This window comes from Mus caroli, chromosome 12 (assembly GCF_900094665.2).
Source record: "Mus caroli chromosome 12, CAROLI_EIJ_v1.1, whole genome shotgun sequence".
Classification (NCBI taxonomy): Eukaryota; Metazoa; Chordata; class Mammalia; order Rodentia; family Muridae; genus Mus; species Mus caroli.
The window spans coordinates 105,123,660-105,136,203 of record NC_034581.1 but is presented as its reverse complement, the minus strand read 5'-3'; the positions used below and the strand labels follow the sequence as shown (position 1 = coordinate 105,136,203).

At 46.0% G+C, this 12,544-nt stretch overlaps 1 protein-coding gene across 1 annotated transcript in view; it reads left to right on the top strand.

Annotated features, from left to right (window-relative positions):
* Positions 1–4,015, top strand: part of Hsp90aa1 (heat shock protein 90 alpha family class A member 1) — a 5,065-nt gene extending 1,050 nt beyond the window's left edge. Inside the window, exons 3-10 of the mRNA XM_021179382.2 lie at positions 1–129; positions 496–950; positions 1,103–1,268; positions 1,479–1,669; positions 1,816–1,963; positions 2,121–2,389; positions 2,544–2,877; positions 3,390–4,015. Of these exons, the coding sequence (XP_021035041.1) occupies positions 1–129; positions 496–950; positions 1,103–1,268; positions 1,479–1,669; positions 1,816–1,963; positions 2,121–2,389; positions 2,544–2,877; positions 3,390–3,499 (1,802 nt within the window). The 3' untranslated portion in view covers positions 3,500–4,015. The remainder of the gene's footprint in view (positions 130–495; positions 951–1,102; positions 1,269–1,478; positions 1,670–1,815; positions 1,964–2,120; positions 2,390–2,543; positions 2,878–3,389) is intronic.
* Positions 4,016–12,544: the final 8,529 nt, after the last annotated feature.

Here is a 12,544-nt window from a genome sequence, read left to right as displayed (position 1 = left end):
TTGGTGTTGGTTTTTACTCTGCGTATTTGGTTGCTGAGAAAGTGACTGTCATCACCAAGCATAACGACGATGAGCAGTATGCCTGGGAGTCCTCAGCTGGGGGATCCTTCACAGTGAGGACTGACACAGGTAGGCAGAGGCCAAAAGGAATGTATTCAATTGTAGGGGGTGTCTGGTTAACTTCAGTAAGTGCTTGAGAGTGTTAACTTGGGGAATTGAAGAGTTAAAGAGCAGTCTGGGATACACAGCCTTAGTGCTAAGTCCTGAACCTTCAACAAAATTGTTAATCTGAAGGGAGCTTCAGGACCTGGGTTAGGAGATAGGAAAAATGTATGGCTGTTTGCTCAGTTGTACATCTTGGGCAAGGAAGTTAAAGCTTTGGAGACCTTTGCATTTGTGGGGAAGGTTAGCTGCTAGGAAGCAGTGCTGTAGGTTACTTCACCTCCAGCAAGCACGGAGGCTTTGAATAGTAACCATTGCCCTTTTCTTTTCCAGGTGAACCAATGGGTCGTGGAACAAAGGTTATCTTGCATCTGAAAGAAGACCAAACTGAGTATTTGGAGGAAAGGAGAATAAAGGAGATCGTGAAGAAGCATTCTCAGTTCATTGGCTATCCCATTACTCTCTTTGTGGAGAAGGAACGAGATAAGGAAGTCAGTGATGATGAGGCTGAAGAAAAGGAAGAGAAAGAGGAAGAGAAAGAAAAAGAAGAAAAGGAGTCTGATGATAAACCTGAAATAGAAGATGTTGGTTCTGATGAAGAGGAGGAGGAGAAGAAGGATGGTGACAAGAAGAAAAAGAAGAAGATAAAGGAAAAGTACATTGATCAAGAAGAACTCAACAAAACCAAGCCGATTTGGACGAGAAATCCTGATGACATCACTAATGAGGAATATGGAGAGTTCTACAAGAGCTTAACCAACGATTGGGAAGAACATTTGGCAGTAAAGGTGAGTGACTTAAAAGCAGGTTTTCAGGTTGACATTTTAACCCTTTATACTCACCTATAGAGAAGCTTCTAAGTGTAACTTAGCCTAGTAGACAAAGTCAATCCATCTTATCTTGTCCATGGTATTAAAAGGTTGTTTCATTTTTATTGCAGCATTTTTCTGTTGAAGGACAATTAGAATTCCGGGCCCTTCTTTTTGTCCCAAGACGCGCTCCTTTTGATCTGTTTGAAAACAGAAAGAAGAAGAACAACATTAAGTTGTATGTTCGCAGAGTTTTCATCATGGATAACTGCGAGGAGCTAATCCCGGAGTATCTGAGTAAGTGGGAATGGGCAGAATAAGCACTGTTGACAGACAAGACAATCCCTTTACTTGGGTCTGTATTGGTGGGGGACTGAGGATGTAACCTAGTGGGGAGGGGGTTTGCCTAACTTGTTTGAGGCTCTGGGCTCAGTCGCCTTGGAAAAAAGCCAAAATGATTCCTAAGTTTTTCAGAATGATTAAATAGGTGTCTTTGTTCTTCCCCAGATTTCATTAGAGGGGTAGTGGATTCTGAGGATCTCCCTCTAAATATTTCCCGTGAAATGCTGCAACAAAGCAAAATTCTGAAAGTTATCAGAAAGAATTTGGTCAAGAAATGCTTAGAACTATTTACTGAACTAGCAGAAGATAAAGAGAACTACAAAAAGTTTTATGAGCAGTTCTCAAAAAATATAAAGGTTGGTGTTACATTTTCTTGTTACTGGCAGTTTTCCAAACTAACTTGATTGGAGGAGGGGGTCCTCACACACTTTGCTTCTGCCTCCCAAGTGTCGGAATTAAAGGCTAATGCTTCATAAACGGCTTTCCTGTGCTTGTGCTTTAGCTTGGAATTCATGAAGACTCTCAGAATCGGAAGAAGCTTTCAGAGCTGTTGCGGTACTACACGTCTGCTTCTGGGGATGAGATGGTTTCTCTGAAGGACTACTGCACCAGAATGAAGGAAAACCAGAAGCACATCTATTTTATCACAGGTAATGGTCAAGTAAAAATAGGTGTTTTCTCTACCCATTGGACAGCACTTAAGGAGGCAAGAATGTCCAGTCTTATGCTTAAGCCTGTACCTAAGGAAAAGCTGAATACATGAAACCATTTCTAAAAGTAACTTAACATATATATATATTGTCTCAGGTGAGACCAAGGACCAGGTTGCTAACTCGGCCTTTGTGGAACGTCTCCGAAAGCATGGCTTAGAAGTAATTTATATGATTGAGCCCATTGATGAGTATTGTGTGCAACAGCTGAAGGAATTTGAGGGCAAGACCTTGGTGTCTGTTACCAAAGAAGGACTGGAACTTCCAGAAGATGAGGAGGAAAAGAAGAAACAGGAGGAGAAAAAGACAAAATTTGAGAACCTCTGCAAGATTATGAAAGATATTTTGGAGAAGAAGGTTGAAAAGGTATGTAATGGTTACACATTACTGGTAATCAGTTTAGTCCTTTTATCTGAGTTTTGAATAAATCAACTGCTAATGCCCAGTTTCAAATAATCATTTCTTCCTGGTAAGTTCTTCTATGGCCTAAGTCATCACTTAGTTTTTGTTTTAATTTTAGGTGGTTGTGTCAAACCGATTGGTGACATCCCCATGCTGTATTGTCACAAGCACGTATGGGTGGACAGCAAACATGGAGAGAATCATGAAAGCTCAAGCCCTCAGAGACAACTCAACAATGGGTTACATGGCAGCAAAGAAACACCTGGAGATAAACCCTGATCACTCCATTATTGAAACCTTAAGGCAAAAGGCAGAGGCTGACAAGAATGACAAATCTGTGAAAGATCTGGTCATCTTGCTGTATGAAACTGCACTCCTGTCTTCCGGCTTCAGTCTGGAAGATCCCCAGACCCATGCTAACAGGATCTACAGGATGATCAAGCTTGGTCTAGGTAAATTACAGGCTACGTGTTAACTAACATAAGGGGAAGAAACCTGTTGCAACACCATGGTGACTCCCCTTTAATCCTAGTGTTGGGGTCGGGGTGTGAAGGGACAGATAGGCCAATCTCTTGAGTTTTAGGCTAGTGTGGCCTACAGAGTTCCAGGAAAGCCAAAGCTATATATACTAACCCTGGCTTTAAAAAAAAACAAAAAGTTGACTTTTGTAGCTGTTGAAACAATTGGATTATTGCTGTTATGGGAGCCTCAGCTAAAGGGTTTGAATGAAATGAACAGGGACCTTTGTGTTAGCTTGGACTTGCCTCAAATTAGCTTTATAGCTGAGGATGGCTTTGGGCTGATTCTGCCTCTACTTCCCAGTGCTGGGGTTTATAGGCACATACTTGGCTTGCCCCATATGAAGAAAGTTTCCTTTCAGGGGATTGGATGGGGTGTTAATGTCTAAAGCAAGTCTCAGCCTCCCTTAGTGGACGTTAACTGTAACACTTACTTCCAAACCAAGGTATTGATGAGGATGACCCTACTGTGGATGACACCAGTGCTGCTGTAACTGAAGAAATGCCTCCCCTGGAAGGAGACGACGACACATCGCGCATGGAAGAAGTAGACTAAGTCACCAGAACTATGTTTGCTTACCTTCATTCCTTCTGATAATATATTTTCCATGATTTTTGTTTATTTTTGTTAACATTTAAAACATCTGTGTGGCATGAAAATTAAGGGGAAGATAAAATTTCTACATGTGATACTGTGATACTATAGGTTTAACTCAAGAGGTTGATGGAACGTTTGTTGTAAGACGTAATGTAACCTACTGTTCATGTTAACTTTGTGGTCTGAAGTGTTTAGCTGTTGAGCTGGATTCCTTAGTAGACCAAATTAAGATGTCTTAAATTACATCTTAAAATTTTCATTTCCTGTAGTTAATTCTGCATGTATTAGTCTTAGAGAAGTAAACACAAGTTAGAACAACCTGACAGGAATTCCCCAAGTGGCTTGTTTTCCAAAGTCCTGAGAAGAAAACCCTAAGTTTCCTAGGTCTTGTAACTCAGCAAGGCTTGTGAATGGAAATAACAGTGCCCAATCACATTCTGCTCTAAAAGATAAATACAGAGGAGATGAAAAGAAGTGTGGAATGTGTCTTTTCTTTGTGCACCACCCCCCACCCCCCCCACCCCCCGGTGAGATTTTGGGGACTTTTATGGCTGGTCATTTGATCCACAAAAATTATACTGGTCCAGAGACTTAATGTGTGTCCTATATGTGGACATCCTCTCTTCCCCAGCACACTCAGACCTGCTTCTTGCTAGAGTGGGAATATAAAACACTTAGCTGGTCTGTGGGGTTCTGGGGTTTTGTCCTAGCACCTCTTAGATAAGGCATGTTTGAAGACTTGGCTGGGTAGTTTGAGGCCAGCCTGAGTTCCATGAAATCCTGTCTTGGAGGCTATAAGGAAAAATAGTGGGTATTTTTTTTATTATAGGGGGCAGGTAAAGAGCGCCAGCCAGAGGCCCAGGGTTTAATTCCTATAACCCATGTGGCAGGTCACAAACTTTTTGGAACTCCCTCCAGCTCCAGGTAATCTGTTACTCTGTAATATGCAATATACATGAAATCTAAATTGTCTGTGGTGCACGCCTTTAATCCCAGCACTTGGGAGGCAGAGGCAGGCGGATTTCTGAGTTCCCAGACAGCCAGGGCTACACAGAAACCCTCTCTCAAAAAAAAAATCAGCTGGATGAAGCAGTTAACAACCACCTATAAATAACTGAATCTAGTGGCTTCCTCAGGCACACATACTGACAGGTTAACAGCCTCACCCAAACATGGGAAGAGGCGCCACACACAGACAGGTCTTTTAGTTGAAGCCAGGATGCACTTTGTAGGGAGATTCTGCCCATCTAAGTGATAGTTTGTGAATAGTATGCTAGTCTAGTACGTGATGTGTGTGTGCCCGCAGTCCTGGATGTAGAAGGGCAAAGTGTATATTAAGTTAGGATTCTGATCTGAATGATAGGTGGTAGGGAGAGGGAAATGGAGGTAGCAAGTGAGTCTTGCTCTCCTGTAAATAGTGCTAAGGAATTGATAAGTGCTTATCACATTACATCCTTCAAAGATGCTAAGACTGGTTGTGAAACCTAGGTACATAACAAGAAAAATCAGAAAATAAGCAGTGGTTGGGGGTCATCCTAATATGAACTCTCAAAGGGTCATTATTGGAAAGCTTGAGAACTGTGCTTGGTCACAGTTGGTTAAAGAAGTAGGAAGTCCTAGTGTTCTAAATCATTAAGGTTGCTTTCTGCAAAGTGAGACCAGCCAGGAGGGTTTGCTGTCAGGTACACAAGTAAATGACCCTTACAGAGACACAAGCCAAATCCTGTAGGGTCCCACTTTCCTCTTTAGATGGTGAGAGGCAGAGGAGGCAGCCTGGGCTTACATACGTGAAGCCCTAGGTTCCATCTTGTCACATAAGCGGAGGCATGAATTCAAGGCCAGCCTGGGCTATGCGAGAACTCAAAAGCAATGGGAAAGTTGTATGGTGGCTGCCAGATGGGAAGTCAAGTTGGAAGATGATTATACAGAATGAATATATTCACAACAGTAATTCAAACTGTAAAAAGGTCTTAAGGGATTGTCTTAGGGTTTCTATTGCCACAATGAAACACCATGACCAGAGCAGCTTGGGGAGAAAAAGGGAGTTTATTTGCTGGACATCTCCACAGGACTTAGAGGGTCAGGAATGGAGGTAGAAGCCATAGAAGGTGCTGCTTACTCAGCCTCCTTATAGAATCCTGGATGGCACCACCTACAGTGGGCTGGGCCCGCCTCTCCCTCTCCTCGATTATTAATATGTCTTACAGGGCCGCCTACAATCTTTTTCTAAAAAAAATTTTTATATGAGTACACTGTAGCTGTACTGATGGTTGTGAGCTATCATGTGGTTGCTGGGAATTGAACTCAGGATCTCTAGCCCGAAGATTATGTAAGTTCACTGTAGCTGTCTTCAGACACACCAGAAGAGGGCGTCAGATCCCATTACAGATGGTAGATGGTTGTGAGCCACCATGTGGTTGCTGGAACTTAAATTCAGGACCTCTGGAAGAGCAGTCAGTGCTCTTAACTGCTGAGCCATCTCGCCAGCCCCTACAATCGGATCTTCAGGAGGCATTTTCTTGAGATTCCCTCCTCTCATGACTTTAGCTTGTGTAAAGCTGACACAAAACTGTCCAGTCTAGGGACTCAATTCAGTTTGACAGAGTCAAAAGCTAGCCTTAACTTCCCAGAGCTAAGTACCCTCAAACTCTTGTCCTCCCAAGTGTGGCGTTGAACTCAGGACCTTTGGAAGAGCAGTCAGTGCTCTTAACCACTGAGCCATCTCTCCAGCCCCATGTCCCACTCTTGATGTGTGTTCAGTCCTGGAGATTGAATGTAGAGTTTCATGTATGCTAGGTGGGTACTCTGTCACTGAGTTAAGATATATCCTAGTCGCCGGGCGTGGTGGCGCACGCCTTTAATCCCAGCACTCGGGAGGCAGAGGCAGGCAGATTTCTGAGTTCAAGGCCAGCTTGGTCTACAAAGTGAGTGCCAGGACAGCCAGGGCTACACAGAGAAACCCTGTCTCGAAAAACAAAAACAAAAACAAAAAAAAAAAGATATATCCTAGGCTTATTTTTTTCTTGTGAGACTTTCATGAAGCCCAGGCTGTCTCAGAACTCGCTATTTTGTAACTTGTCTCCCCACTCTCAGATCTTTGCCACAGTGCTGGGATTACAGGCATAAGCCACCATGCCCAATTCATGTAACTGTTTATTTTATTTTATTTTATTTTATTTTGGTTTCTCTGTGTAGCCCTGGCTGTCCTGGAACTCACTCTGTAGACCAGGCTGGCCTTGAACTCAGAGATCCTCTTGCCTCTGCCTCCCAAGTGCTGGGATCAAAGGGGTGCTCCACCACCGCCCCGGCACAACTGTTTTCAAAACATTTCCTTATTCCCAAACAGCAGCCCTGACTGGGGGAGCAGTGACTTGGCTGGAAAAAATCTCTCTGCCCTTGTGTATCAGATGAACACTTTACATCTTCTGCCTGTTTAGATGCCACTCTTCGGAAACCTTTCCGTGACAGACGCCCCTAACGCCCTCCTTGCACCCTCTACTTTCCTTCCCTCCCTTTGGTGCTGGAGGTGTAAGCCAGTACCTCTCACACTGACAGCCTGCACGGAACCTCCCCTAGTAGCTTTCACTGCAAACTAACGGAACGCAGGCTGGTCGCAGCCAGCCTGCCTCTCCTGCCAGCTGGAAAGGAGGGTGTGGATAGAAACTTAACTGCTGGCCTGGAGCCCAAGGCACGTGCCTGATTCGTGTTTACGCAATGACTAACTGGCAAGTCCAATTGATACTTTACCTAGGAGGGCAATTCATTTACATTTGTACCATTTAGGAAGCTCTGTTGTGTGTCTTGTCCCATCCTGCCTTCCACCCCGCCCCGCCGGAGTGTTCTGGGTGTGTTCAGACCTTTAAAGAATGATTTGCAGGGTAGTCTTCCATGGGAAGGAACGTCACCTCCCTGGGAAGAACATTCCAGAAAGCTGCACTTCTGGTGAGTCACTGTATATTAATAGCACCACCAAAATCCAAACAAAGATTAGTACCTTACTGCAGAACCAAAGACTGGCAGTATCAAAGCACTTGTTTCGGGTTTCCTTCTTTTTGAGGTTTGTTTTAATTGTGAATACGTGTGCCTTGTGTGAGGGTTTGAGCATAATGAAGCACAATTGGAAGCAGGAAGACGTTGGGTCCTGAAGCGGCAGTTACAGGCACCAGTGGGTTGCCTGATGCGGGGACTAGGAAGCAGAGCCAAGTCCTCTGCACTAGAGTGCTCTGTGCTTTTTTCTTTAATATTTTATTTATATGAGTACACTGTCCCTGTCTTCAGACACATCAGAAGAGGGCATCAGATCCCATTACAGATGGTTGTGAGCCACCATGTGGTTGCTGGGAATTGAACTCAGGACCTCTGGAAGTATAGTCAGTGCTTTATAACCACTGAGCCATCTCTCCAACCCCTGTGACATGTGCTCTTAATGCTGAGCCATCTCTCTAGCCCCAAGCACTTTCTGTAGATTCCAGATTAAAAACAACCCCAGCAGGGTATGGTGGCACACTCTGAAGGTAGAAGTGGGTGGGTCTGTGAGTTCGAGGCCAGCCTGGTCTACAGAGTGAGCTCCAAGACAGCCAGGGCTACACCAGAGAAACCCTGTCATGAAAAACCAAAAGAAAAAGAAAAAAAATTTTCTTTATGTGTGTGTGCACATGCCACATGTTCGCAGGTACCCAAGGAGGCCAGAAGAGGATGCTGAACCCCTTGGGACTGGAGTTACCGATGGGTGTAAGCTACCGCGTGGCTGCAGAGGATGGAGGCAGGTCCTCTGCAAGAGCTGCACGTGCTCTCACTCACTGAGCCAATCTCCAGCCCTTATTTATATTTTCTGGTTTTTGTTTAGTCGTTTTGTTGGTTTCACATAGGATCTTAACTAAGTAACTGGAGATGACTTGGAACCCCTGTTCTTCCTGTTTCTACTTCCCCAGGACTGGGACCACAGGCAGGTGCCATTTTGGTGTTTTGTTTTAAGACAGCATCTACTATGTAGCACAAGCTAACCGAAAACTCATGATGATACATGCTCCTGCCTCAGCCTCCCAGTTGCTGGGATTGCAGGCCTGCTACCACACCGTGCAGAATAACACACCGTGCAAAAATGCATTCTATTTCTTTTTAATTTATGTTACTGTGTGTGTGTGTGTTTGTGTGCATGTGCACACGTGCTTTTAGGGGTCTGTTCTCTTCTTCCAAAACGTGGGTTCCAGAGATCAAACTTGGGTTCAAGCTGTCAGACTCAGCAGCAAGTGCCTTTACCTGTTGAGCCAATTCACCAGCCTCAGGAATTGGATTTTCAGTTGAAGTCTGATGGGAGTGTGTTATTAACCCCAGCATTCAGGAACCATAGTGAGGAATATCTCTCTGAGTTCAAGACCAGACTAGTCTAGTCTACATGAGTTCCCCCTGCCCTACCACCTGAATTACAGGCAGGACCCTTTCTCAAATACAAAAGAAACCACCAAACAAGATCAAACCATCTACGTCTGACAATACAACCTACTCTCTGACCCTTTACCTTGAACAGAAGTTTGGCATAGCTGAGAAGTTTCAATGCTTCCCCTCACTGAGAACTGGCTTCAACTGGAGACATTTTGCCTGCTTAATCTTAGAAGAAATGTATATAAACGTTCTGTGTGGGTCGTATGGAAAATTCAAGAAAGCCTAGCTGTCCTGGGACTAGACACGCGTTGGTAATTCTAGTCGATTGCAATTAAACACGCTGAGCAATACAGAAGCATCCAGACAAAACTAAGGGACCCACAGAGTATTTGGTTTTCGCTGTTCTACATAAACCCTCCGGAGACTGAGGCAAGTGTCAGAACACTGGCCAAGAATGGAGTCACATGATGGCAATTCTGAGCGCTTGTGAGAAAACAAGAGTCTTGTGATCTCGGTTTCTTCAAAACCGCAGCGTTGGTCTTGGGATGCGCTAGCTGCCCCTCCCAGGTGTAGCAGATCGGGAGTGAGTTACTTCAGATTATTCACTACAGATGGCTGTGGCTGTGGTGTATATGCCTCCATGGGAGACCTTTGGGCCATGTGGGGCTTGTCTGTGTGATTATATACAACTTGAACTTGTGAGAATAATGACACTCAGGCATCCACTCTGGCTCAGCGGTTAAGAGCACTGGCTGCTCTTTCAGAGGACTGGGTTCAATTCCCAGCAACCACTTGATGCCTCATAACTGTAACTCCAGTTCTATGGGATCTGATGTCCTCTTCTGGCCTCCGCAGGCCATTGGTGGCTTACCCAGCACAGTAAGCCAGCATGGTGGCTGGTTCCTTCTGTGCTCCAATAACCAACTTCAGGCAACAAGTGTCGCCTGGTGCAACAGTTGTGTGAAGGTTCCAGGGGCAACCAATCACTCTGATTGGATCTGAGGTGTGCTCCCCACGAGAAAAGTCATCCCTGGGACTGTAGCCCTGTCAGAATCCTGTGGCTTAGGAGGTCACAGGACCCGGGGAGAGCCTACTGCTGTCCCACAAGATGGACTTGCCGAAGTTTATGCCTCTATCACAGGTTACGGCTGCTTTCAGCCTTAGCCAGACTCTCTCTGCTGTGGGCAGCAATACAGACAGGCTCACAACTGTCAAAGCACCGAGAATAGGTGACTGTTGAGAGTTTGGCCCTAAGTAGGACGTCTATCAGCAGCCAAGGTCAGGAAATAGGGAAGAGGGACCAAAAAGAACACAGATCTGCAGAATGGGAGCAGAGTCCTGGGAAATACTGTCTTCTGCATAGTACAGAGAATCGCATGTACGGACAGCTCCCGTGACTGCACAAAGCCTCGACCACTCAAGGCAAGATGGCCAGCTAATGTTCCAGTCAGCAATACTAGGTAAACTCGGTGGGTTGCCAAAGACGAAGTCACAAGAGCGGGAGGGGGACATGTTGAGGGACATCAGGAGGGAAGAGTCGAAGTGGATAAGATCAAAATGTGTTGTATACACAGACACAGCAGTCAAAGAATAAATGAAAGATGCAGAAAAAAGAGAAGGGACGTGTAAGGCAGCCAGGTGTGCCACTCAACGGTAGAGCTTGTGTGTGGCCTTTGTAAGGTGCTAATTGGATCTCTGCCGTCCCGTATCTGCTTCTCCCACTCTGGGATAGTCAGGCCCCTCACTCACCCGCCTGGACTGGAGGGAGAGATTAGCTGGGGCGAGTGGGTGCAGGTAGAATTGTTGGTCAGTGGTGAGTTCAAGGGCAAGGGACACACACACAACACAGGAACAGTTTTGGGTTTACTGGTGTAGGGAGAGGGGTATTTATGCCCCCGGGAGGTGCCAGGGTTACTGGGACAAGGTTGGTGTGGCTGCCAATTATCATTGGCCAGGGCAGGAGTGTTGGAAGACTCGGGAGGAGGGAGCCTTATAGGATCAAACAAAAGTACTAAATTCTTACTAGGGTTGATGGTGGGACAGCTGGCTTCTGGTGTCAGGTTGGAAGCGTGTGTGTGTGTGTGTGTGTGTGTGTGTGTGTGTGTGTGTGTGTGTGTAACTCCTGCTGTACTCATCTGAGGTATCCGGGATTGAAGCACTCTTTCTCCTTTCCTCTGCAGTCCTGGGCCATAGATTTCTAGCATAAAAAGAATAAAAGACAGGGCTGGAGAGATGGCTGAGCAGTTAGGACCACGTGCTGTTCTTGCAGAAGACACAGGTTCAATACCCAGCATCCACCTGGTGGCTTATAACCATCTAACCCCACTTGCAGAGAATCTGACACCCTCTTCTGGCATCCTGTGGCAGGCACATGGCAAGACACTCATACACTTAAAATCGTTTTTGAAAGACTAGTCTTTAAATAAAAATAAAAAAGGATAAAGGAAAAACAGAGAGAATACCCAATAGTTACCGGTAGGTTGTGCCCTCCAAGTATGTTGGAATGTGGCTTGAGGGGTGTCCGCTGCAGCTGGTCTTGGCTCTCAGATTGGGTATGACTGGCTGCAGGTGTCCCAGCTTCTTGCTTAAAAATACAGTTCCTCAAAGGATCTTTTATGTCCCTTAAGAGTCCACTCTGACTTCCTTAGGTGTTTGTTGTTGAGATGGGGTCTCATGTAGCCCAGGCTGGCCTTGAACTTACCAAGTAGCCAAGGATGGCCTTGACTCTTCCTGCCTCTACCTCCTGGGTCCTGCCTGGGATGGCCACCAAACATGGCTTCCTTCCTTGAGTCTTGCACTGGGCTCCACGTGTGCCCGATTTCTCTGTGTGGCTTTCCATTTGTGTATTTCGGAGGTACCAAAGGGTCAGTGAGACAAGAAACTCCCCCAGGCTCCCAACCCATTGCCTGTTACTGAATTATTCCCTCATCTTGTTCCCTTTTCCTTAATGCCTCTCTGTCCTCATGCATACACAGGGACTGGGAACCACCTTTAAAGGCACAGGTGACCAAGGGACGCTCTTTCTCATCCATAGCTTGAGTGCCCTGGGAGTTCAAGTTGGCTCAGAAATTAGGACTCAAAGTCCCCAGGGCAGCTAGGGAATGGCAGAACAGGACAGGAACCAGATAATGACATGCAAACAGCTCCGCATGGACGGCAGAGGGGACGGCTTGGCTCCTTTAATCCGAGTGTCCCACAGAAGGAAAAGCTGTGGGCAACTGGAAGGGGAGGTGTCCTAGTGACCTGACTACGAGAGGAACTAGGTGGCAGGGTGGGACAAAACCAGCTGTGTGGCCAGAATGAGAATTTGGAAGCTATCCTAAGACACAGGACAGTCCTTGAAGTCTTGGTGGCCTCTCTGGTCTTAAGTGCACCCCAGCAGAGTGCCTTGCACCCAAGGAAGGAAAGGCTTTGAGGAGCCCTGTGGCTGTTGAGGATCAGGCCTGTATGCACAGGGTAGGGACAACTACCCATGCGGGCGCCGGGTACTGAGGGAGGGGAACTGGGAACAGTGGTTTAGGGCCTATGATCCAGAGTGCACACGTGTAGCTCTTCCCAGTCACAGCCCCTGGAGCATTCACACTGGGTTGCTATGGAGATACCTGTGACATCATGCAGGCC